A 24,038-nucleotide genomic window follows, 5' to 3' on the forward strand; every position below is an offset into this window, starting at 1 on the left:
CACTTATAAAATCAATCTAGATCTATTATATTTTTTCTGAGAATATACGTGGTAGTGTTTTATAATTACTGTACTTATTGTCTTTTTTTGGGTGAAGAATAATATCCGTTCAATACTACATAGACCCCCAAACGCTTGAACCCCCCCCCAACAAAAAATTTTGGGTGCGTGTCTGAATCACTGTAATCAGCTAAGAGCACTTTAGAATTATTTCTGGCAATTAATACTACTTTCGTCTGACTTATCTGCTTTTTAAGGAGAACCATTTTAGTAATAGACTATTTGATGTACATAATAAACTGTACTTCCTTCAATCAGAAAAGACATACACTCTTCTGAGAAATTAATAAATTAATAAATGACTGCACAAACGTTCTTTAGTAGGGTCCGACCCGGACCTTATTATTTAATATTAAGGAAAATCGCAAAAAAGAAGAAGACGAGAAGCAAGCTTAAACAGAAGGATCAGGCAACATACCGTACAAAGCCATCAAGTTTCATTTTATACGGTTTCCGTTCATCGTTTCTAGTTCCAAGCAGTCGTTCTTTCAGAAAAACTGTTCCTGGGGGGGGCACAATTAGTATTCCGGGTAGTGATGTCAACCGGCTCGGTTCGGTTTGGCTCAGGTGAGCCATCGGCTCGGTTCGGCTCGACTCAGGTGAGCCATCGGCTCGGTTGCGATGAGCCATCGGCAAGGTTCGGCTCGGCTTAGGTGAGCCATCGGATAGGTTCGACTCAGCTCAGGTGAGCCGAGGGCTCGAGCCGGCCCGGTTGGGTGAGCTGTTGGCTCGGCTCACTTCTCGGCTCGGTTCGGTGGTGACTGAGTCGTAAGCCGAGCAGCTCGATCCGTTTACAACACTAATTTTGGGAAACTACGATCTCAATCTTTAAACTCCGATTGCTCCTTGACCTTCACTCAGTTCGATTTCAACCTCCGAACTGCAACTACCACTCAATCTCCACTTGTCTTCAACCTCCAAACTCCAACAATCAATCGATCTCCAACGACCTCAACCTCCGAACTCCAACTGCCAATCGACCTTTATCTGCAGTCTGTAAGTTGAGATCATATGAGCGTTGAGTCCCATGTATGACTATGTGGAACTGATAGAGTGCTAACTTGGGTGAAAATTCCCTGATTCGAAAACAAATACCGAGTATTTATATGCAAGATCAAGACCAAAATCAAGTATGCAAAAACAAGTCCAAGAGCAAGTCCGCAAGAATCGGGCAAGAATGAGACTCACTTGCGAAAATTCAGTCTCCCATCTTAAATACCTTTATAAATAGACGAAAAATACAGAGGTTTTTTGTCTTAAATTTATCATTTTTTAAAATTATGTTGTGTGTTTAAGCTATGGGGATAGACGGGGTGTTAGGGAAATGCAAGTTCTCCTTCTTAAACAAGAAGTGATAATCGTAATCTTTTGAAATAACCCAACTGAGGAGAGAATGATGGCTTTCGTATTGTATTCCCTATGTATAATGTGATAGAGTTTATGGGCCCAAAATTGACTAAGAATGAAACATAGTAGAAACTAGTTGTTGGTCCATTGGAAACAAACTTACATGCGGAGATCAAAACATTTAATCAAAAGTCTAAAAGAGTGATACACCTACGTTGCAAATCAGCAGTAACGTGTACTCGTTAAAGACGCTTGTTTCGAAGCGCTTTTTCTTGTTTGTAGTAAACATTACAAATAAATAAATAATAATAATCATAATAATTATTATTATTATTGAAATCACCACAAAGACTGTGAGTTCCTTTATCTCCCACTGGAAATCAAACCTGAGGACTTCCGCGTCAAACATAGGTGTGTTAACACATTCAAACATAAAGTTAGAGGGCTTACGTAACAAGTAAAAAATTGATATAAAATATACATATTTTGGACATAAGTCTTCAAATTCATCTTGTTATTTTGTCATAATCTTTGCAATTATAAAGTTAATACTTCATCCAGTTTATTAAGATAATTAGTTGTTTTGCAATGAATAAATTTGTGAGTAAAACTGCTAACTACTTACTACAAAATGTTAAAACAAAAACCCAATTTTCGAAATTGGATTACGTGAAGACAAAGAAAAAAAGTTTTATATTTGAGTTTGCAGTAACTGATTTGTTAATTAATCTCTTACATCAGTGGGCGCTAGTTTGGTCTCTCTTGTAAATATCATTCAAAAAACTAATAAAATAATAGTACAAATATGTAAAAGTTCGAGTACGCCTACAACTATTATTGTTAAGGTAGTGTAACAGCATCTTTGTAGTTTTTTAAAGGCGTCCTTTGTGTGTATCTAGAGACTCGTTTTGTTTTATTACTTCCATCTATATCAATAACTGAAAAAATATTTCTGAGCTAACTTGTATTTTCTTTGTTGCTGATCAGGACGATGTTGCGCCCAACCGGCTGTTGAGCCCTGAGCCACCGGCTCAGCTCGAGCTCCGGCTCGACTCAGGTGAGCCATCGGCTCGAGCCGGCTCGGTTGGGGTGAGCCATCGGCTTGGCTCGGTTCGGTCCAACTGAGCCGAGGGCTCAAGCCGGCTCGGTTGGGTGAGCTGTTGACCCGGCTCACTTCTCGGCTCGGCTGTGGTGACTGAGCCGTGAGCCGAGCCGCTCGAGCCGTTGACAACACTAATTCCAGGGGTCACTACTGGTACTATTCTCTTTATTATTATATTATAGACGTATTATTTTGGTCTCCTCTGGGGGGCACTCTCAGAGCTCCGGGGGGCAGTGCCCCCCAAAAAACGTATCTGGAAGAAACACTGGTTCTAAGTGATTTGGATATAGATTTCTAATGGATAAATTAATTTATGCTTAGTTCAGGTAATTTTAAATTACCGAACACTCAAATGGTCTGGGCAGTTCATCAATACAGTCAAATCTGTGTTCTATACGTAGACTCCGTCTTCTATGTCGATTTCCCCAAGATCTTCTGATAGACAAAAGTTCTGTTTAGAATAGATTCTTGCAGCCAGTTAAAATACAAATGTTTGTCATGTAAATATAACTAAAGCAAATAACTTTGTTAAATAAATAATTTTTGATTCGCCTGATATGTATAGTCTACTTAAGAAATTTCTGTATATTACATCACTAAGTATCATTGAAGTATACTGACTACCCAAATTAAAACAATTACAGAGAGGCTGAAGAGAAAACAAGTCAGGGGCAAAGAGAGTCTGGTCGAAGATTGGGTGAAAAGATTACAGATTCAACGTTTTGGCGAAATGAACTCTCAACCGAGTTGGAGAGATTGCTTGGTGAGACTGAGTTGCTTCAAGATACTAGACGAGCTCTTGAGAAAGCTATTAGAGATTGTGAAGGTCCTTTACATATTGCTCAGGAAAACTTGTATCATCGAGAGCAAAGACAAGGTAAGGTGTAATTGAAGTGGCAGATATTCAGTGTTGAATAAACTGTCTAGAATTTTCAAATAAACATGTTTCTGATTTTTACAATTCAAGATAAATCTTAATTTATATTTGTGACGTCATGCATACTCAAAATCAAAGTAAAATAGATTTTGATTGTTGCCATTGAATTGGAGTTTATCGTACCTTTTAAGCACCGAGACTATATGAGACTTGGACCTACAGTTCAAAGTGGAAGCTGAATCGAACTCGTTGGCATATTTAAGGCTCTTTTACCGCGAACCGAACCCAGGACCCCCGTAGCACAGGTATATGCGCTAGCCACTAGACCAGTGGGAAGGCAATTATATTTTGAGTTCATAAAATCAATAATAGTATGTTTTCGTTTGTAAATTTCTTGATTATGAAATTCGATACGTTGATATTAATCAAATGTCTAATCTTGAACTTTTTGACGTTAGTTTATTACTACTTTAGTACTATCGAATACTAGGGCAGAGACTAACTTAATAGTTAATATTATACTGTAAATGATTAAAAGAGCCATACTTCTATTGCTGTGGAATTTACAAGACACAGCTACATGCATATGTAAATACTGTATGTAGGTACCATAACAACGAACTTTTCATCTCAGTGTTTTTACTCTTTTTAAGACACAGAAACAACAATTTTATACACCACAGCAGTAAAATGAGCTGTGTTAATTCAACGCAATGGCTCTGTTTTACCATATTTATGTTAAATTTTGATACTTCCTGGTCCTATTTTCACTCCATCGCGTTTAATGGTTAAATAAACTACCTCACATAGTCTTTATTGATAGAAGTACACCGAGAAGAATATAAGAAAATAGAAAATAAATGGCAGCACTTGTTAAAAATTTAAATTTTGTCAGGAAATTCATACACTCACAAAATGATTTTGGTAAAAAGTTTACAGAAAATGTAATATGTGGTTTGTTGTTTGGTATAAATGTCAAATAGCTCGTAGCTAAAAATGAAAAACTAATACAAGTGGGCTTTCCTTTAATTTTTCCCAACTTTCTTCTGCTTTTTGCTTATTTTTTGTTAAAATTATAACATAACTTCAGTCACAAATAAAGAAGACGTGTTTAACACGAAACAACAAAAATAATTAACCGTTTTTTGTATATGAAAAAGTAAACCAACGAATTTTTAAATGCAGGAAACTCCGTTTATTCAATCATAATGACATGTGTAGGCCACGTACTGTTAATAATGTTTTCAAAAAAAAAGTATTGATTTGTGTCCTTTCTCGGCCATTTTGCGGGTTATCCGCAGTTGTTGCACTACCTGAATCCGCGGATAATCTGGAGATTATTATATAGCTGTGTCTATCTGACGCACAGTATTTTAAGATGCTGTGATATCTACGTATGTTAAGTCATTGTTGTTAGAAAATTAAAGATTTTGCTGATCACTGACAAATAATACAAATAATGCAAATAATACAATAATCAGTGTAGATACTTTAATGGCTTGCTTTCACTACCCAAACTGGGACATTACTAACAACACAGATTATGTACTGTAAGAACATCATCGCACAGTTCCTATTTATGCGGTCCTATGTTCATTCCCTAGTTCTTTAATACCGCCACGATGTTATTTTTCCACAGCTTAACAACAGCTCTGTGCCAAACTGGTAATACCGGACCCTCGGTGTTGAAATAACACGCTAAAGTGTAGTCATGCTGGACTCACTTGGATGCGTTAAAATTGAGTGTGCTAAGACTGTACTATTTTTTTATGTGCACCTACATGTATATATAAATATACATCCAAAATTCAATTTATTCGAAAGTGTATAGTTGGAAAATACCAATGAAAGGTGTCCTGAGAGGTATTAGATACTTATACATGATTTAAATTTGTTTTTATTAGTCATTTGTATTCCTATTAGATAACACAGACAAGTATAAAGTTAAGGACTGTTTGATTGATGCAAAGATAGCAGGTTTAAAAAGGGAAACAAACAAAACAAAACAATCTCGACACCCATTCTAAATAAAGCTTCAATCGTGCTTTCGAGCAAATTCATTTTTCAATATGACCGATAAATCATTTGACTGGTATATTTTATCAAATCCAGACAAATTGAATTTCTTCAAAGCCAAACTTCCATTAAGTTTAGAAGTATCATAAACAATTCAAATTTGTAATATTGATTATATTAGAACGGAAAGGCTTAATATACCTCCCATTGTTTATGAGTGTACTCATTTGCAATGTGCGAGCGTTGTTACACAAGTTCTAATTAGTAGGAGTAGGAGTAGCTGAGAATTTAAATATGATCTTACTTTTCAACACAGTCCCCTGATAAGTCAATACACTTTGTCCATATATTGTCAAGTGCATTTTTCTGCTGGTAGTACATTTTTCTCGCAAAACAAACAGCCCCCAGTTTCGTTTTAACCTACAGAAAAGGAAAACGAGGTTCTCCGTTTGACGTGTATATATATGTTTATATGTATGTTGATAAGGTTGTATGGGAATATATTGAGAACCGTTGATTACATTTCGACGCGGATTTCACTAATCAAATAAATTATGTATTGCCAAGGAAGATTAAAAAAAAAAAAAAAAAAATCCTGAGACACTTAATAGGACAAACTTATCCTAAATTATGCTGCAACCAGAAATTCAACGAAGTAAGGTGGGTTGCATATAACCAATGGGTTGACTTTTTAGCTAGCTTTCTCCAACGGTGTAACACTGGTGATTATGATTATGTTTAAGCTATTGGTGATGTCATGGGTGTTTCCATACCGGTCTTTCTCAACTTTTGCCAGAATATGGTCTACTTTTTCTGTGATTGGTCACCCTCCGCGAAGAGGATCTTAGACATAGACATTTCCAGAACGAGAGCGAACAAAACATCTTTCGGCAGTTACTGTTAATGACGTATCTTCCCTACAAACAAACAGTACAAATTTCTACTTCATGGGTCTACGCAGAGTTCGCGCTTTTATCGAAATAAAAGTATAAAATGTAACGCAGTTTTGCGGAAAGTTCACTCATCTTCACGGAGCAATACCTTACGTCTAATTGTAAGAATTCCACTACGTTTTGCACATCTTCAAGCCTCAACTGTTAGCTGTTAAATAAGTTAGTCCGGACCGGCTGTGACTGATATACCCTGTCATTTGAGATACTAACGCCATTTCCTGCGCCAAAAGCTAAATACTTTTTAGACTACGTGATATTTTGGTACGGTTTTCACTAATGTAATGAACTATTCCAAAGGAGGGTTCTCATCTATACTGAAAAATATTTTAACACTTTTGATAATTAATTATTACGCATTTCTTCACGCATGTTTTGTAGGGAGTACAATTTTATGGGGAAAGCGTGTCCTACCTTTAGGTATGTGTTTAAACTACTGAGGAAACGAAAAATTTGAAAAATCAAGAAAGTTAAAAGGAAAATAACTGATTTAAAAAGCACATTAAGAACACAAAATAAAAATACATTATTAGGAAAAATAACCAACTTCAAAAACGCTCTGAAAAACAAAAAGTTTTTATATAAAAATATGAATCGACTTCAAAACGGCACTAAAAGGCAGAAAATAATAAAAGCAGTAAAGAGAGATAGTAATAACAACAAAATACTTAACTGCAGAAAATAATCTATTACTATTATCTATTATTTTTTTTTGAAGTTGCTCAAACCAAACATAGTAATGTCTCATAAAATTATAATCGAAATAACTTTACATTAGGAAATAATTTGTTCGCCTTGGCACGACTTCAATACTTTTTATACCTGTAGATAACAGTAATAAATCATTTTCTGTTTTTGAGTACTTTATTATTATTATTATTATTATTATTATTATTATTATTATTATTATTATTATTATTATTATTATTATTATTATTATTATTATTATTATTATTATTATTATTATTATTGTGTTTTTAACGCTTTTATTATTGTCTGCCTTTTAGTGCTTTTAAAAGTCAATTCATATTTTTTTAAAGTTTTTTTTGAGGTGTGTGAACAGATGAACATGCAAATTGAATAAGTTGGGTGAGGGACCACTTCGAAGCCTAAAGCGTAAATTGCTATCATGGTGACGGCCAACTTGCGGCTGAAGCCGTTATGCTGATAAATAAAAGGACATCTTTTTCAGTTCATCAATATACTTCTGCTGAATATGATTGTACAGTTTTCGTAGGAGACGTGATAATATTTCTTAATTATTGTTTAGCCCTTTGGAAGATAATCTATCATCACTATTCCTCCGAATATCGAAAAGATAGTGGCCACCACCTTTCCTTTTGAGGGAACTGATTTGGGCTTGTTTCCAAGGAAATGGAGATAAAGGGAGATAGAACTTTCTTTTGACTCGGGTTGGTAATGGTGAACCCACGCCTAATCTAATGCTACGAATCGGATTAAAAAGGAATCTGGATTTGCTCAGAAAATCTTAAGATTATTTCTTGATATGCTACGTCTGGTCATCTTCTGGTCAGGGGTTAAAATTTAAGTTCCCATTTCGCTAAAACTTTCCTTATTTTCAAAAGTTTTCTGTGGTTCGGATTCCACGTTAAGCTGTGGGTCCATGTCTCATATAGCCTCGCTGCTGAAAGGAACGCTAAACTCCAAATTAAATCAAATAATAATGCTCAAAAGCTGAGTGATAACTCCGTCAAAGCTTGTAGTTTAGTCCACTGACTCAACAGTCTGCCTTATGCTCAATAGATAATCATTTATGACATTTTTGTGGACTTTATGAATGTTTTCCTGAGTTACTGCTTCTTCGTCGAGGATAGTTTTCAGTGCTGGTTCTCCTCCTTTTAAATTCAGCTTCCTACTTCTTCATTATAGCATAAGAGGAGACATTATCATATGTCGGAGTGGATATCCAGTGACTTTAAAACTTTCTTATGGAAGGTAAGTCAATAACAGCTCTTCTTGTCTTCAGTCTCTCCATTTGGTCAAACGTTCGTCAATTTATTGTCTTCCTTTACCTGCAAAACACAGAAATAGATAGTAACACCAATTTGGTTCGTCATTCTAGTGAGGTTTAATAAATATCTCCTAAAAGTTTTACATATTAAGTTATAATATTTCTTACTTAAATTTAGGACTTTTATATCAACACTCGTAGAAAGTTAAGGAACCCTCATGAGTAAATTGTTAGTCTTTGATGTGGGAGACCAAAATTATGTGGGACCCGATAAGAGTGAATACTGTTCCAATTCCACGTTAACTATAGATCTACGTCTCTGTTCGGTGCTAAAGAAAAATAAAAAAATGGCTTGAATCTTAACGTAGATACATGAATTATGCTCCTCCGTGTAGAGTTTCCTTTTAGTGCAGGGGGTTGTTGGTACGATGTCCAGTGGGGCAATAGAATTTATATATATTAAGCAGTAGAACCTTCAACATTTACCTAGTAGAATCATTCATTGGGTGAAGATGGCATTATTGATATTTTCTGTCATGCAAATGAGAGTTAAGTTAATGAAAGTTTTTAGAAATATTGATAACACGATATTTGGAAAACAATCTTTCTAAATATCAGCGAATTATTAATTATTATTATTTTTTTTTTTTTTTTTTTTTTTTTTTTACAGGGATAGACTTGGTTCACGACCAAGTGGAACAATCACTTCTGAAAGAAGTTGAAACAATCCGTGAATGCCAAAGAAAGCTCAAGAATCTCCACGAGAAAGTATTGGACCAAGTAAGTTTATTCTTCAACTATGAGTATATATAATAAATTATGTAAATATGTTATGTGTGTGTACAATCACCCACTTGTTCAGATTATGATCATGAGAACGGGTATGATGAATTAATTGCTGATGAACCATGCCTTCGCAAAATCCAAAACAATCATTCTAGTTGAAAGCTTGAGTTAAGTTTAGTACTTCATCTCTCTTGTATATGTAAACTAGCAGCGTTCACCCCGCTTCGCTGCGGTCACCCCGGAACGCAATAAACTTTGTTACTTAGATAATTTTTACTTTTTCGCTTTCAAGTGATATGATAAAAACCATAGAAGATTGCAGTAAATCTTAACATTATATCGCCTGTCATTTATGTTAACCCGCCCCGCTTCGCTGCGGTCACCCCGGAACGCAATAAACTTTGTTACTTAGATAATTTTTACTTTTTCGCTTTCAAGTGATATTATATCGCCTGTCATTTATGTTAACCCGCCGAGTGACACGGTCATGCGGGTTGCATATAAATACGTTTATTTTTACCTATGATGAACTAACAAAGGATTTGTGGACACCTGAATGGTCAATTATCTCAAGACACTGGTAATTGAAAATTAAAAACCATCTAGGGTCCAAATCCTAATAACCCCCCAAAAATGAAAGAAATTGGTTCAGCCGTATTAGCGTGATGAGCGGACAAAGGATTTGTACGTTCTCTTTTATATATATAGATGTAATAAATTGGTTAATTTTCTTTGTATAACTACGACATATAAGTTAAAATTAATGTATTATATGTGTGTTTGGATTATGATAAATGTTAGGTTCTCTCTGTTTATTGGGTCTCTGTGTCACTGGTGTAATTTAACAATATAATTTACAAAAGAAGCCTTTAACCTTTAATGGCCAAGCATTGATAACATTACCATTAAAATATTTAGTTTGCTTTTATGGTTGAACCATGTCTTCCTGATCATAATTTCGTAATTTTTAAAGTATTTTTGCAATTTGGTTACAAAATACAGGGTGTTTATTTCAATACAACATTGCCATACAATATTGCCAGGTCTTATGTGCAGCTACTGAGCAGCATTGCCCTATTGTGATAAAATATCATAAGAATACTCTCTGTAATTACCAACAGTTTCGTTGAAATGTTTTCCTACAGAGCAAGAAACCACAAATAAAAAAAAGGAGAACTTTCGCGGAACGTATGAGATAAAGCTTCTAAAATACTAAGTTTGTCTATCCCCTATTGACGAAGATTAGAAGTATCTAAAGAAGCGTACGGTATTCATATACCTGTAAATCATGTATATGAATATTGTATGAAAGCAATAATGCTAATTAAATCATCACTGAAGTTATAATTCGTGCTTATAATGCAATAGAATGCGATGTTGATTGATAGTGAAAAATTCATAAGGAATTTTCTAATGCTATTTTCTAAAGAGAAATTGCATCCTCTCCTATAGTTTAGTGCTGTGAGAAATAAAACACAAGGATAATAATAACAATAAAAATTGCAATGTGCAGTATTTATTTTATCATTGACTATTGTGGAATCTAGCGAGCCAAAAGTTAACTGATAATTAAAGTGGAAAGAAAACTGTAACAGATGCATTATCTCAACGTCGAGATAAGTTTGAAATCAGCATAGTTTGCATTTTAAGGCTTGAGTGTCCTGAAAGGAGCGGTACGGTAATTCTAGACAAGTTCTGACTCAGAGTGTCTTATGTACTTGGAACACTATAGCGCGGAAAGCAACGGGAAATTACTGCACTATTTTCTCTGGTTTGCTTGCATACAGAAATTGAAATGTACACCCAAAATTTTCTAGAGGTTATATGCATATACCTGCATTCTGTTGTCCAAAAAAGAATATCTTGCGAAATACTGTTGAACGAGAACAAAACAGGGAATGATATATGTTAGGACAATAGGACAAGAAATTATTGATAAAAACTTGGCTCATACATATTATGTTAGGGAAGAAAATTTGAGAATTTGTAACAAGAGGTGAAACAATACTTTAAATCTGGTAGAAACACACGAAGTTAGATGGAAAGGTAGTAGGGACGTTCGAAGCAGAACTATAGAATATTTTGCCCTGGTAATGAAAAAAGTAACGTAATGTCAGTACTTCTGGAAAAGCAACTGAGAAAGAAAGTAACGAAATTATAATTTGTAGATGATGAGGTAATGATATACAAATTTAAGCTAACTGAGAAAGATCTCGTGCTAACATAAACGTATGAGAAAATAGGTATGTATAAGAAACAAGAAACGAAAGAAAAATACGATAAATTAGAAAAACTCAAATGGAGAGAAAGGGATACATTCATAATCGAATTAGTAATTAGAACTTTTGCGCTATTGTTAAAGAATGCCAAGAAGATAGTACAGTGCGTAAACACAGGAGACCAGAGGGAGAGAAGTAAACGAGAGACCGGAGGAAGTGTTAAGTTTATGAAGATAGGACTCACTAGGTATTAGAATCACTTGATTCAACTAGAAAATGAGAGGGAAATATCTGGAAATATCCAATTCATGGACAAAGGTATTAAATAGATCATGTCAGATAGATAGTTCATAGTAGTTTAAAGAATGCATCCCACAGATTCCATAACTATTTGAGAACACTCAAATTTGGACTATTAGGTTGGTGCAAATTAATTGTCTGCACCAGCTGCGTCATTTTCAAAAACTTAAAAAAAAAAAAAAAAAATACAGTACCTGCTTAATCAAAATACCTAGTCATCGTCTGTAACCACACATTTTTGCTATCGCTCAGCAAACGATTAGATACCGTAGCGACAGAAATCTGGAACCTGCGATGCGAAGAAGTCTTCAATTGCACATTACACCACCCAAGATCTTCCCTTCCTAAGAAACAATCGAGATGCCAGGACAGGCTGTAGTCGGAGGGAAAGACGTCAGCAGAATACATTGCGTGAGAGGATTACATACTGTAATTCACAGAGAGTCTGCATCGTCCTTTGAATGACATGTGGGCATGAATTGTCGCGAAACATGAGGACATAATGTTTGTTGACTATTGATGGATTCTTGTGGACAAACTTGTAGTGCATTTTAATTCAACACTGTAACGATCTGCGTTGATGGTTTCATCTCGCCTGAGAAAGATATAATAGATCACTCTCATTATAGACCATCATATCAGCAAAATACATTATGTGGGTCAAGAGCAGTGCCGGGTTTAAGTTTGATGGGTCCCTAAGTTACTGAAAGGGGCTCCTTATATATATTTCAAGTTTTGGGGGCTCCTTCTATGTTAAACTTCCTTTTTCAGCGACAAATATTGCCTTTTTAAAGGTTTGAATATATGCTTAATTTATGGACCTAATGGATATCTAAATGTAAACAAGGGCCCATTACAAGCAGGACTGGGAAACGGGGGCTCCATTATAAACGGGACGATAACAGGGGCCTCATTACAAATGGGGCTGAGAAATGGAGCCCTATTACTTGCTTCATAAAAGCCTAATACACAACAATACAAAACACCAATGTTGTATGTGCGTTTTATCTTATTTACATTTTCTTGTTATTTGGTACATTACAATCAGTTTATTTTTTTAATTTTGAGCCCCTAAGTGAGTGGGACCTAAGCTATAGCTTGTTTAGCTTTTATGTAAATCCGGCACTGGTCAAGAGATGATTTAAGAAACCGTCCTGGACGGTGACCACGATACAATCTGACTGTTTACGATTCTCATAAGAGATCTATTTTCTACTTTTCACATGAAGTGATAATCCAAAACAGGAAACTCTTCCGGATATTCCTTACACTCAAAGAATCGCACACGTCCAGACGAAGATTCTTATTGACCTGTGTCAACTGATGCTTGATCCATGAGTTCAACTTTTTCACCTTACTGATTGCACGGAGCCAACGAACGACATTGGTGTGTGTATGCCTAACTCATCTACAATAACACTAAAACTTTTCTGACGGTCTGCTTCCGCAGTGTTCCTGAGGGGCTAATCCGAACATAATGTTGGTCGGACCAACGGTGCTCATTTTGTAATGATGGTCACCTTAATGAAATTTGATAAGCCAACAGCAAGTGGTGCATTTATTTGCCATTCCTGATCCAAGTACACTGTTAATGTTTCTTGCGGCTTGTTGAGCAGAATGTTTTAGTTTGAATTCGTAAGTACAATTACTCGAAATTGTATGTTCCCACTATGCACTTTCATATCGCCTTGTTCAACAACACACTGTCTCCTGACTGTATAGTTATCCAGCCTATTTGCTGGGCGTGTACTAAATTTATGACGTTAGATGCATGACTGTAATCCATCCTTGTGTTATGTTGCCGAGGTGAGTTTCCCATCAGGCGTCACAGCTGCTTTTCATTCGCTTCTTCTTAATAGGAATTTAATGATAATGAAAATAACCTACGGAATTTCCTTCGACTTTCATAACTATAAAAGGTTGGTTGATTTGTACGTCTCTTTTCACCACCGAGGTTTGTGAGATATGGAACTGAATATTTGAACACGATTCTCACGTGCCGAAGGTGAGTATACTAACATATCCACAACGAAGTCCCAGAGCAGTATTAAAGAACCACGCCTGAATTCACAGACAAAGCTAGGAATAATACTACTTGTATAGTGAAGAACACTCAATCCATAGAGGCGAATGAACCGATTTTTTCCCTGTATTTTACGTTACTTAAGGTCTTAGGTTGGAAAAGATACATTAAATTTATTTCAATTAATTAATTGAATCGTCCTTGCAATGAGTATGCCTCGGCGCATTCTTTTTTATTATCGTCACATATATGTTTCTAAACTTCCTTAGCTTTTAGTGAATAACTTTTGGGTTCTCAAATTAAGAAAAAAACAATAAATAAAGTAATTTGACAGTCACTCTACATGCGTACTCTGCTTTCCATATGTCTGACAAAGAGGTAGTAATGACCTTTAGAGCGAATATCTTATCTCATAGCAGCAGTTAGGTGGATATGGAATAGAGGAATTATATGGTACCGTGCAGTATACAATTTATGATTAGAAACAAATAAGCAAAGACGTCAAAGGTTTACAACATAAAGGGCTAAATTTGTACATGTAATACGGAACATCAGAAATGGGAAAACAACTCGAGTAGATAATACAAGGTTTGACAATAAAGTTCGAGAATTAATGCTGGTACCTGAAAAGTTGAAGTTACAGGAGGAAACCAAGTTGAGGAGCTTTTCTAGCAGTAGTGCGTCGCTTTGAATCTCAAGAAAAGGTTTTCTTTGTTTCTATATTTACGTAGGTAGTATTGATTTAGGAAGGCAATATATGCTTGGCAGGCAATCTACCTAGATAGACAATATGTTTAAACTAATAAATGGAACATTGTACTCCACTCCCGTTCCTTACCCAGTTTCTTTACTGAAAATCGTTGATTTCCCTTCGCAAATCTCATCTGTCAGTACAAAAAGTCCTGGAAAGCGCGATTACCAGGTTACATTCAATTATGCTTGGTTTGGTTGCTTACTTATATATATATTTTTTTTTCGTGCATCTATAAAGAGTGGAAATGTTTGAAATACGGATGTGGTAACGAACTCTATAAATTAACTGGTTGAGGTACGAATTTAATGAAGAAGAGCTAGTGAAAGTTGTGGAAAGGAGAGGAACATTCAATTTTTTTAAAGAGAAGCTGATCAGGATATGGGGAATAAATGGTCTTTTAAGGAAGTGATAGGAGGAATGGTAGAAGGTAATAGAGGGGAGGAAAGAAGAATACGCGATTTTAAACAGGACATTTCTAAACGAATCATTTCTAAGTGAATGTATTGTGACATCAAAGTTTGATGTTTCCCTTCTCTATAAACAACATGGAGAAGGAAAATTACAGACAAAAAAACTGTGGTTGATGAGAGATTGATAAACAAGAACATTAATAGCGTAGTCAAGAGTTTTGCAGTGGATCCATGATTGTATGTACACTGCCAACACTTGTTCATTCCATTCTCCTTCCTCAAGTTTGCAGATTTCACTTAAGTGCAGATCATGTCCTTCAGCGAATAGTGTCTCAACCTACCCCCTTACAGTATGATATTACTTTCTCTTCCCACACACATACATGGACAAAATTTTCTGTAAGAAAGCCTATGACAAACCATCTTCGATTTGTTCTATTCGGAGAGACCTGAAATAGAGGCTTTTCTTCGATTTGAATATAACTGAAGTCCTTAAAGTCTATATAATAATATTGGTAAAACAATGTGTGTGTTTTACTGATAGCAAGTAAATATAGTAACAGAATTTTTAGCAAGCAACACAAGAAATTCTAGTAAATAATTTCGGCAGAATTTTTAGGGAATATTTAAAAATCTTTCATGTTTTTCTTACTTCTGAAACTTATTGAAAACTTGATGTGTTCTTTGTGTCAGCGTGATCCTTGCGTTGTCTATTGATCGCAAAGCTGTCTTGCCTCGCACAACCTTCTACATGAGTGATGATCAATAAAACAGTGATTCCTTTTATTTGTGAGCAAAGTCCATTCAACAAAAAACATAATTTAAAATGCTGTTAGTATCATAATTATTTCTTTGAGCTAAGTTAATGTCTAGCATAACTAATAATGATATGAACAAATCATTCAAATTAAACAATACTATTAGATTTAGATTTCGTATTTCTTTTCTTATGTCTTTACAAAAACTTTGGCAAAATCCAACACGTTTTTCTTTAAAAATAATAGAGAAGATTACTAATTGATTAATGTGTTATTCTTTAATTCAATATGTACGTTGACTTACGTTTCTTCACTAGTATACATTCTGTTTCAAATATCTTTATGTCAATTTGTATCAGGTATATTTGAAGAAAAGTAAAATTCTACACGTAGAATGAAAGCAAAGAGTAGTGCATTGGGATATCCTCGAAAATAATTACAAGAATTATGAAATTAATGTTTAAGCCTTATTCAACTAAAACCATTTTGCATTAAACAGAAGTATTCAATACAAGCAATCGAATTACTAGTGTCATGCGCAACGTCAACCGTTCGGAGTGGGTAAACATTAGGGATGGGCAAAACCGGTTTTCATAAAAACCGAACCCGAAAAACCGACATTTCGGTTTTCTCCAAAACCGGTTCGGTTTTCACCGAAACTGCTTTCGGTGAAAACTTTTTGAAAACACATAAAACTATTTCTGTGGAAATGGATTCGGTTTCCGGAGAACAACGAAACACCATTCTGGTCAGAAATAGAACAAGTTTTGAAAAAAAACGGAATCGGTTTTGAAGAAAACCGAAACCGGACCAGGTAAAAAACCGAACCGGTTTTGGAGAAAACCGATAACCGGTTTCGGTGAAAAACCGAACCGGTTTTGAAGAAAACCGAAATCGCTTTCGGTGAAAAACCGAAACCGGTTTTTTGAAAATTTTCAAAAACCGGTTTCGGTTTTTCTAAAGACCGAAAACCGAAAAACCGGTTTTTGTGCCAGCCACTAGTAAACATACAGGAAACTACATTTCAAAATATTTTCAGTGTCACTGCTGTATTGCGGATTAAATACCTCTTAATTCAACTAAACTGAATGCAACATATATAAGTTGTAAAATATACCTGAAGTTTCACAACTCTAACGGGATTCAAATTAACTGAATCCCTGTGAGTATTCTCAGCCTTAAACGTACCTACGAATATACATCCCTCTCGTATCCTACATGACTTGACAATTGACCCTTCTCTACTTAATGATATTTCATAATATTTTTTTAAAATTACAAATGTAATACTTACATATTTGTTCATGGCTTCGCATGCTTGCTTTCACAGTAGCATTTCAGAGGTGAACCAATTTAAAATACACTTTAAGAACATTCATTCGTTTCTTGCTTGAAAAAAGTCATATAAACAAACATCAGGCTTAATTAAAATCCGAAATTGTAAAGTGTATTAAGAAAGTATTTTATACCTTTGTAATAATTTATATATAAGTGTCGCAAATGCTTGGAAAATCTACTGCAGAGTCCCGCTCGTCCTTGAAGCAATACGGGTCAGTTTTTTTCTTTATGAAAAGCAGAACAAACAAATCGCTCACTTCCGTCCGCGCCTTTGGTGTGCGAGACCCAGGTTCGATTTCCAGAGGGAGCTCATGTGGTGCGGATTCCACGTTAAGTAGGTCCACGTCTCATTTAACCTTGCTGCTGAACGAGATGTTAAACTCAAAATCAACTCAACAACTCAAATCGTGCACATCGTTTGAAGTCCGCACGAGCAAAGACCTGAGGCTCCAGCCTTTTTTATTTCTCTGTCGCCTGCTGCAAGGATATAGGAAGGAGAAGTTTTCAGTCACGAGAAAAGTGTGATTACATTGAGCGTAAGGTCAGGTATTTAAATGTTTGTTTCATAAGGCGCACGAATGCTAGAAAGAACCAAGCCAGGACACATGAACAGAGAGTAACATCGTGACTTACGTTATGTTGCCAAATCTCTTATGCATATCAGTCAGGGTTGCAGACTCCGTATTAAAACAATTAAAATTTTTGTTTGCTCGTTCCTTATTTGTACACAGGAAAATAAATATCCACGTTTTTTTTTTTAATTTCTTGTTATTAATTGGGAAGGCACTTGACTGTGACTACATTACAAAACCGTTCCTTCATCACATATAACTATCCCGGCATTTTCGAAAATTCGATACTCCTCAGATCCGAAAGTTGCTGGAGTTTTGAATGTCAACATGTACTGCGTTATTTTATGTTTAGGAATTGTGACATAATAATTTTCGGATGTTTGTTTATGAATACTTATGACCATATTATTTTATTTACTGTTAGCTTAAAAACAACCGAGCATCTCAGCATACACTGGAGTGTGATTTAATGAATAAGGAGCAAGCTTTAGGTATCGACCACATGTGCCATCAAATGAACAATTACACTCGAGGTATAAATTACTATGGAGGAATTGAAAAGTATGATCCAACGTAAGTATTCATACAATATTTCCTTTTATAATACCTAGTCCTTCGCGATGAAGCATTTTTAAGTACTTTTTTATTCAATGTAATAGAATAACTAGTTATTACTTCGAATTCTCAACAAGGGGTATAGTTGCATTCCAAATTCTTAAAGACAGATGTAATAATAATGCTATTATGTGCCAATTGATATAGTATTAGGGATGGCCAAAAATTTTCGGATCCGGATATCCCGGATCCAGTGAGATCCGGATCCGGATCTTGCCGGATCCGGACCTAGATCCGGATCTCGGATCCGAATCTCAGATCCGGATCTCGGATCCGAACCTCAGATCCGGATCTCGGATCCGGATCCGAAATTCGGATCTCGGATCTGGGTCCGGATCTCGGATCTGGGTCCGGATCTCGGATCTGGATCCGAAACTCGGATCTCGGATCTGGATCCGAAACTCGGATCTCGGATCTGGATCCGAAATTCGGATCTCGGATCTGGGTCCGGATCTCGGATCTGGATCCGAAACTCGGATCTCGGATCTGGGTCCGGATCTCGGATCTGGATCCGAAACTCGGATCTCGGATCTGGGTCCGGATCTCGGATCTGGATCCGAAACTCGGATCTCGGATCTGGGTCCGGATCTCGGATCTGGATCCGAAACTCGAATCTCGGATCTGGATCCGAAACTCGGATCTCGGATCTGGATCCGAATCTCAGATATTGATTCGTATCCAAACCTACATCTGAAATTGTGATGATAAAATTGAATATCTAAAATTCGTCAAAACTTTTTTCAGATTCACTAATATAGTAGGATGCTGTGCTTTTAAATGTTTCCATAACACGTTTGTGCTACCTTTGTTCTTTATGTTATTTTAACCTTGCAATATTTACTTTCTTATATAAACTTTCTTATTTTCTCATATACAAATGAAATATCTTTTAGATAAGACCCTTCTAATCGCAGGAATACTGGACAAAACAAACTCTTTATTTATACGAGGGTTGCTATATATATTTCTGGCCTAGGCAACACTAAGTGTTGCCAGGTGCAATCTGACATTTCCATTGGAAAGTTTGACATTTTGTAGCATAAATGTACTCAGAACTTTTTGACTTACGACAATTTTTTTTTCTTTTACAGGTACTTGAAGAAATCAACTTGGCAAAAAAATGGAATTAACTCGTGAACATTTTCGTGCGATCATTTTTCACAACTTTCGACGTGGATTATCACGACAAGAGTGCATCGATGAACTTAAATCTTTGTATGGCGACGAAGCACCATCCTATAGCACTGTGAAAAACTGGTACAACGAATTCAATCGTGGCCGACGCTCGCTCAAAGACGAATTCCGTGAAGGTCGTCCAAAAACAGCCGTTGTGCCAGAAAACATCGATGCCGTACGTGAACTGATAATGCAAGACCGTCATGTGACTTACCGTGAGATAGAGGCATGCCTAGGCATTTCTTCCACCAGCATACATTCGATATTGCATGAACACCTGGCCGTAAAAAAGGTTTGTTCTCGTTGGATCCCGCACAATTTGACAATCGCTCAAAAGAAAGCTCGTGTGGATTGGTGTAAAGAAATGCTGAAAAAATACGATCGCGGTGCTTCAAAAGACGTTTATAAGATCGTCACAGGTGACGAATCATGGATCTATGCGTATGAGCCCGAAACAAAACAGCAATCGACCGTGTGGGTCTTCCAAGACGAGCCAAATCCAACGAAAGTTGTTCGTGGAAGAAGCACTTCGAAGCAAATGGTCGCCTGTTTCTTCGGCATAACTGGTCATGTGGCGACTGTTCCGCTTGAGCAACGTAGGACGGTCAATTCTGAGTGGTACACCACCATTTGTTTGCCTGAAGTCTTCGGAGAAATTCGAAAAATGAACAAGAGAAGACGAATCATTGTGCACCATGACAATGCGAGCTCTCACACATCGGCTCAAACCAGCGCATTTTTGACCGGCCAAAACGTCGAAGTGATGGGTCATCCGCCGTACAGCCCTGACTTGGCACCCAATGACTTCTTTTTATTCCCACACATCAAGAAAAAAATGCGTGGTCAACGATTTTCGTCGCCAGAAAATGCTGTTGAAGCATTCAAACACCATGTTTTGGAGGTGTCTCAATCGGAGTGGAAAAAGTGCTTCGAAAATTGGTTTGAGCGCATGCAAAAGTGTATAAATCTTGATGGAGAATATTTTGAAAAACAATAAAACCATTTTCGTTGATAAATATTCGTATTTTCATTATTAGGCCAGAAATATATATAGCAGCCCTCGTAGTAGTTTCTGACTCACTAGAGTCCAACCATCAACAAATCTTTCACTTCGAAGGTACAACAAAAAATATAGACTGGTTGGCGTGGAACAACAGTAGATCTTTAAACATACACACGAGAATTTCAGGAGAGCGATATGGTTGTGTAGTATTATTAGTATTAATAAAAGTGTTCGTTGTATGACTTTATTACCTAACTTATGGCTTGCCCTTCTGAGGTCAGGAGTTTGTTGAAGGAGTAAATATAAAAGAGATTTCTGTTATTTCTTCTTCACCCTCCAGGTTTCTTTAATCATACATTGCAGGACGTAACCAAAACATATCCATGCATCGTATCATTGAAGCGTTTTGTGTTTTGTATATTAAAGTGTTCAAAAATATTTAACATATTCGCATTTGTTCATGTGATCTCAGGTTCAATTCTCGGTGGAACATACATGAGAAAATTGAAAGCTGAAACAATATGAAAATAGTATTTAAAAGTCAGGAAATTAATATTAAAACTTTAGCTATCTATTGGGACTGTAAGGCTATAGTTAAATTAACCCACACGTTTCGTGAAGATATATTAAGTCGTTATTGTTTATTTACTATAAGCTACCAGATACATCCTCAGAGGCCACTTTACACTGTAATAATCAACAGATGAAAACATTGGGAAAGGAATGGAAGGAAGGTCTTCAGAGCCTTAGATCAAGGTACTAACCTAGCATTTGCCCAGTATAACTGAGGAACAACCCTGGAAAACCCTCAGTCAGGATAGCTGGTCTCCGAATTTGAACCCGGTATAATCCAATTGCGAAGCAAGAATCCTAACAAGTAGCCTGAGCTCACTCCGTATTATTATTATTATTTAATTAACGTAATGTTCTAAAATTAGTGCAAATTAAACCCTACTTTCTTTATTGCTGATGATATAGTTAATAAGCCTACATGAGACATCAGTCTCCCATTAAATAGGCCTTGCTTAAGAAAGAATACCAGAACTGGAATTCAGGAAGCGGGGGTGAAGAGATTAATGAGGATGGGGAAACTATGTGCGATGCAAAAACTGAGAAATTATGACTTCATCACAGATATATTCACTTACATACATCAATTAATATTTCTCTGATACAGGGCACTCTACTTTCTATAGTGGCAGAAAAATGGCCCGCTTTTGTAAACGAACACATTAAGCACGTGCATATAGGCGCAATATCCGTGCAAAGAAACATAGGTAAAACTAGAAAAAAAATAGGGAAAGCGATGGGAAAGTGATAAAACGCCATTCAGCTTTTTAAAAAAAGCTGAAAATAACTTAGAGCTACGAAAGACGCGAGGCGAATTTTATTGAAATGATTGTTTTTCCTTAGTGATTAGTTGTGCTAACTATGAACATGAATTAAAAAGAAAACAAGTAGCTAGCTCTGAGTTTCGCAAACTGGTTGAAAAGAAAATATTGGATAAAATTTAATAATAAAGAAGGCATTTATGATAATTAAAACAAATTAAATTCTTGGCACGACAGTCCTTTGGTTCCTATCATCGGACTTACGTTCATTTGAAGCGGGATTTGAATCCAAGACATTTACAGTAAAAGGATCCACAGCCTAATGCCGCAGACCACTCGACTATGGCTGTCGGGTTTTCTCGGCTAATCTGTAGCACATTTACAGTAACTGATTATTTTAAAAGTTGCTCCTAAATACTGACAATCTAAGTTTTATGTATCAAATATTTCCTGCGATAATACCATACACTCTCCGACTTCTATAGACGAAAAGCTATAGTTACCCACATTATCTAATACAGAAATAAGTTCTGATTCTCTAGTAGCTGCTGATGGTGATAGTCAAGGTTCACCGAAGCATGATCCCAAAGCCAAACTGAGATATTGATGTCACTGGAACACCTGAAAAGTCATTGTGGGTAAGTGAATTGCCCACTTGTCAGGATGAAGGGCGATGGTGATGTGAAATGCAGGGCTGTCAGAGGTACTACTTATAATAATTGGATTTGTAATATTATATGTTGCCGTAAACCCTCTTCAAGAAGATAACTGTTAATTTTAGCTTTGAAAATGTTACATAAAGAGTTTTATTGCTATCATTAGGTTGCATATAAATCTCTTTATTCCGGAATTATCGGTTTTCTTTTACCGCTTAACTTTCAAATCTCTTCTGATTTAGGAATATTTAAATCACGATTATCCCCTTAAGGTCAATTAGTGATATTTTAACTTATTTCGAACCAACTATGTATATGGCTAGTCTTGTTATATGGGAATAATTGAGACTAGAAGCAGTCTACAGGCTACGTTCAAAAGAATCTTGTCCGACCTCCTGATAAACCACGTCTTTCAGCAAGGTGAATTGTGGCAATCCGATACTAACATGAGGAAATCTTCCGGTTCAAATGAAAGCTTCCATAAGAATCAGCACCCTAATCAGTGGTATGTGCCTTGCTAATTTTTCTCCAATCTGAAAGTACCTAACTTTATTGTTAAAAATGAAAAGGTTTTTATTTCAAACAAGTTGTCATTACAGTTTTCATATTTGAACACAACACTCATGAAAAGTCATGTTAAAGCGCGACTTACTCCTGAAAAAGAATATTTATCTGTTTTTAATTTCTCGTGTTCCTCAAACTACTTCCGGGCTTAACTCTCCCTCCCCCCCCGAAATCTTACTTACTATAGTAAACTATATGAAATATCTTGCAGAATTTTCACATTTTCAGGCAAAGCCTCCCCCGAAAGTTAGCAAAGCCTCCCCCCGAAACAAAATCGTAAATACGCCACTGTACAAACGGCTACGATCTTGCTACTAGCACATGTTTCGGTTTCCAGATCTCAAATATTTATATTTCAGCCTGATTCTATGTATGAATCCGAAATTTCAAATCTAGATAAGAGGCACCAAAATTCATAGTTTATTCTCGGTGCTCATATTGTGATTTACTAAATAATTATTAAATCTAATTGTAGGGTATACATTTGATATTTTGAGCAGACTGAGCAAGATAAATATACGTAAAAAGTAGTCAATACTTGTCTTAACTGTTTATGTTTTCTTAACTGTCAATGAAATAGGTGCATTGAGGAATTTTAAATATTCATCTCGGTCCTGCAACCGAGTGTAACTACATTCGACATTCGAACTCTCATCCGGATCCTTTTTTCTTTTTCTTAAGTAAGCCAAACGTTTGATCTTTAGAGTAGAATGAAGGAAACAAATAGACTTATCAATATTCGTCTTAATTTTCTGTTCTCTTCTTCACTGTCAGGACTTTGTGAAATTACTTTCGGCGAATTTTAGATATTCAAGTTTATCATAATTTGGATGGGATGTGGGTTTGGATAAGAATCAAGATCCGAGATCTGGATTTCGGATCCAGATTCGAATTTCGAACCCAGATCCGAGATCCGAATCCAGATCCGAGATCCGGATCCAGATCCGAGATCCGGATCCAGATCCGAAATCCGAGATCCGGACCCAGATCCGAGATCCGGATCCAGATCCGAAATCCGAGATCCGGATCTAGATCCGAAATCCGAGATCCGGATCCAGATCCGAGATCCGAGATCCGGATCCAGATCCGAGATCCGGATCCAGATCCGAAATCCGGGATCCGGACCCAGATCCGAGATCCGGATCCAAATCCGAGATCCGGATCCAGATCCGAGATCCGGATCCAAAGGATCCGGACCCAATCAGATCC

At 36.3% G+C, this 24,038-nt stretch overlaps 1 protein-coding gene across 1 annotated transcript in view; it reads left to right on the forward strand.

Moving 5' to 3' along the window:
- Positions 1–24,038, forward strand: part of LOC145680602 (tektin-3-like) — a 67,957-nt gene that overhangs the window by 16,944 nt on the left and 26,975 nt on the right. Inside the window, exons 4-6 of the mRNA XM_081751280.1 lie at positions 3,154–3,386; positions 8,995–9,104; positions 17,909–18,057. Coding sequence (XP_081607406.1) covers positions 3,154–3,386; positions 8,995–9,104; positions 17,909–18,057 — 492 coding nt within the window. The remainder of the gene's footprint in view (positions 1–3,153; positions 3,387–8,994; positions 9,105–17,908; positions 18,058–24,038) is intronic.

This window comes from Thermobia domestica, chromosome 3, assembly GCF_964235325.1.
Source record: "Thermobia domestica chromosome 3, izTheDome1.hap1.1, whole genome shotgun sequence".
Classification (NCBI taxonomy): Eukaryota; Metazoa; Arthropoda; class Insecta; order Zygentoma; family Lepismatidae; genus Thermobia; species Thermobia domestica.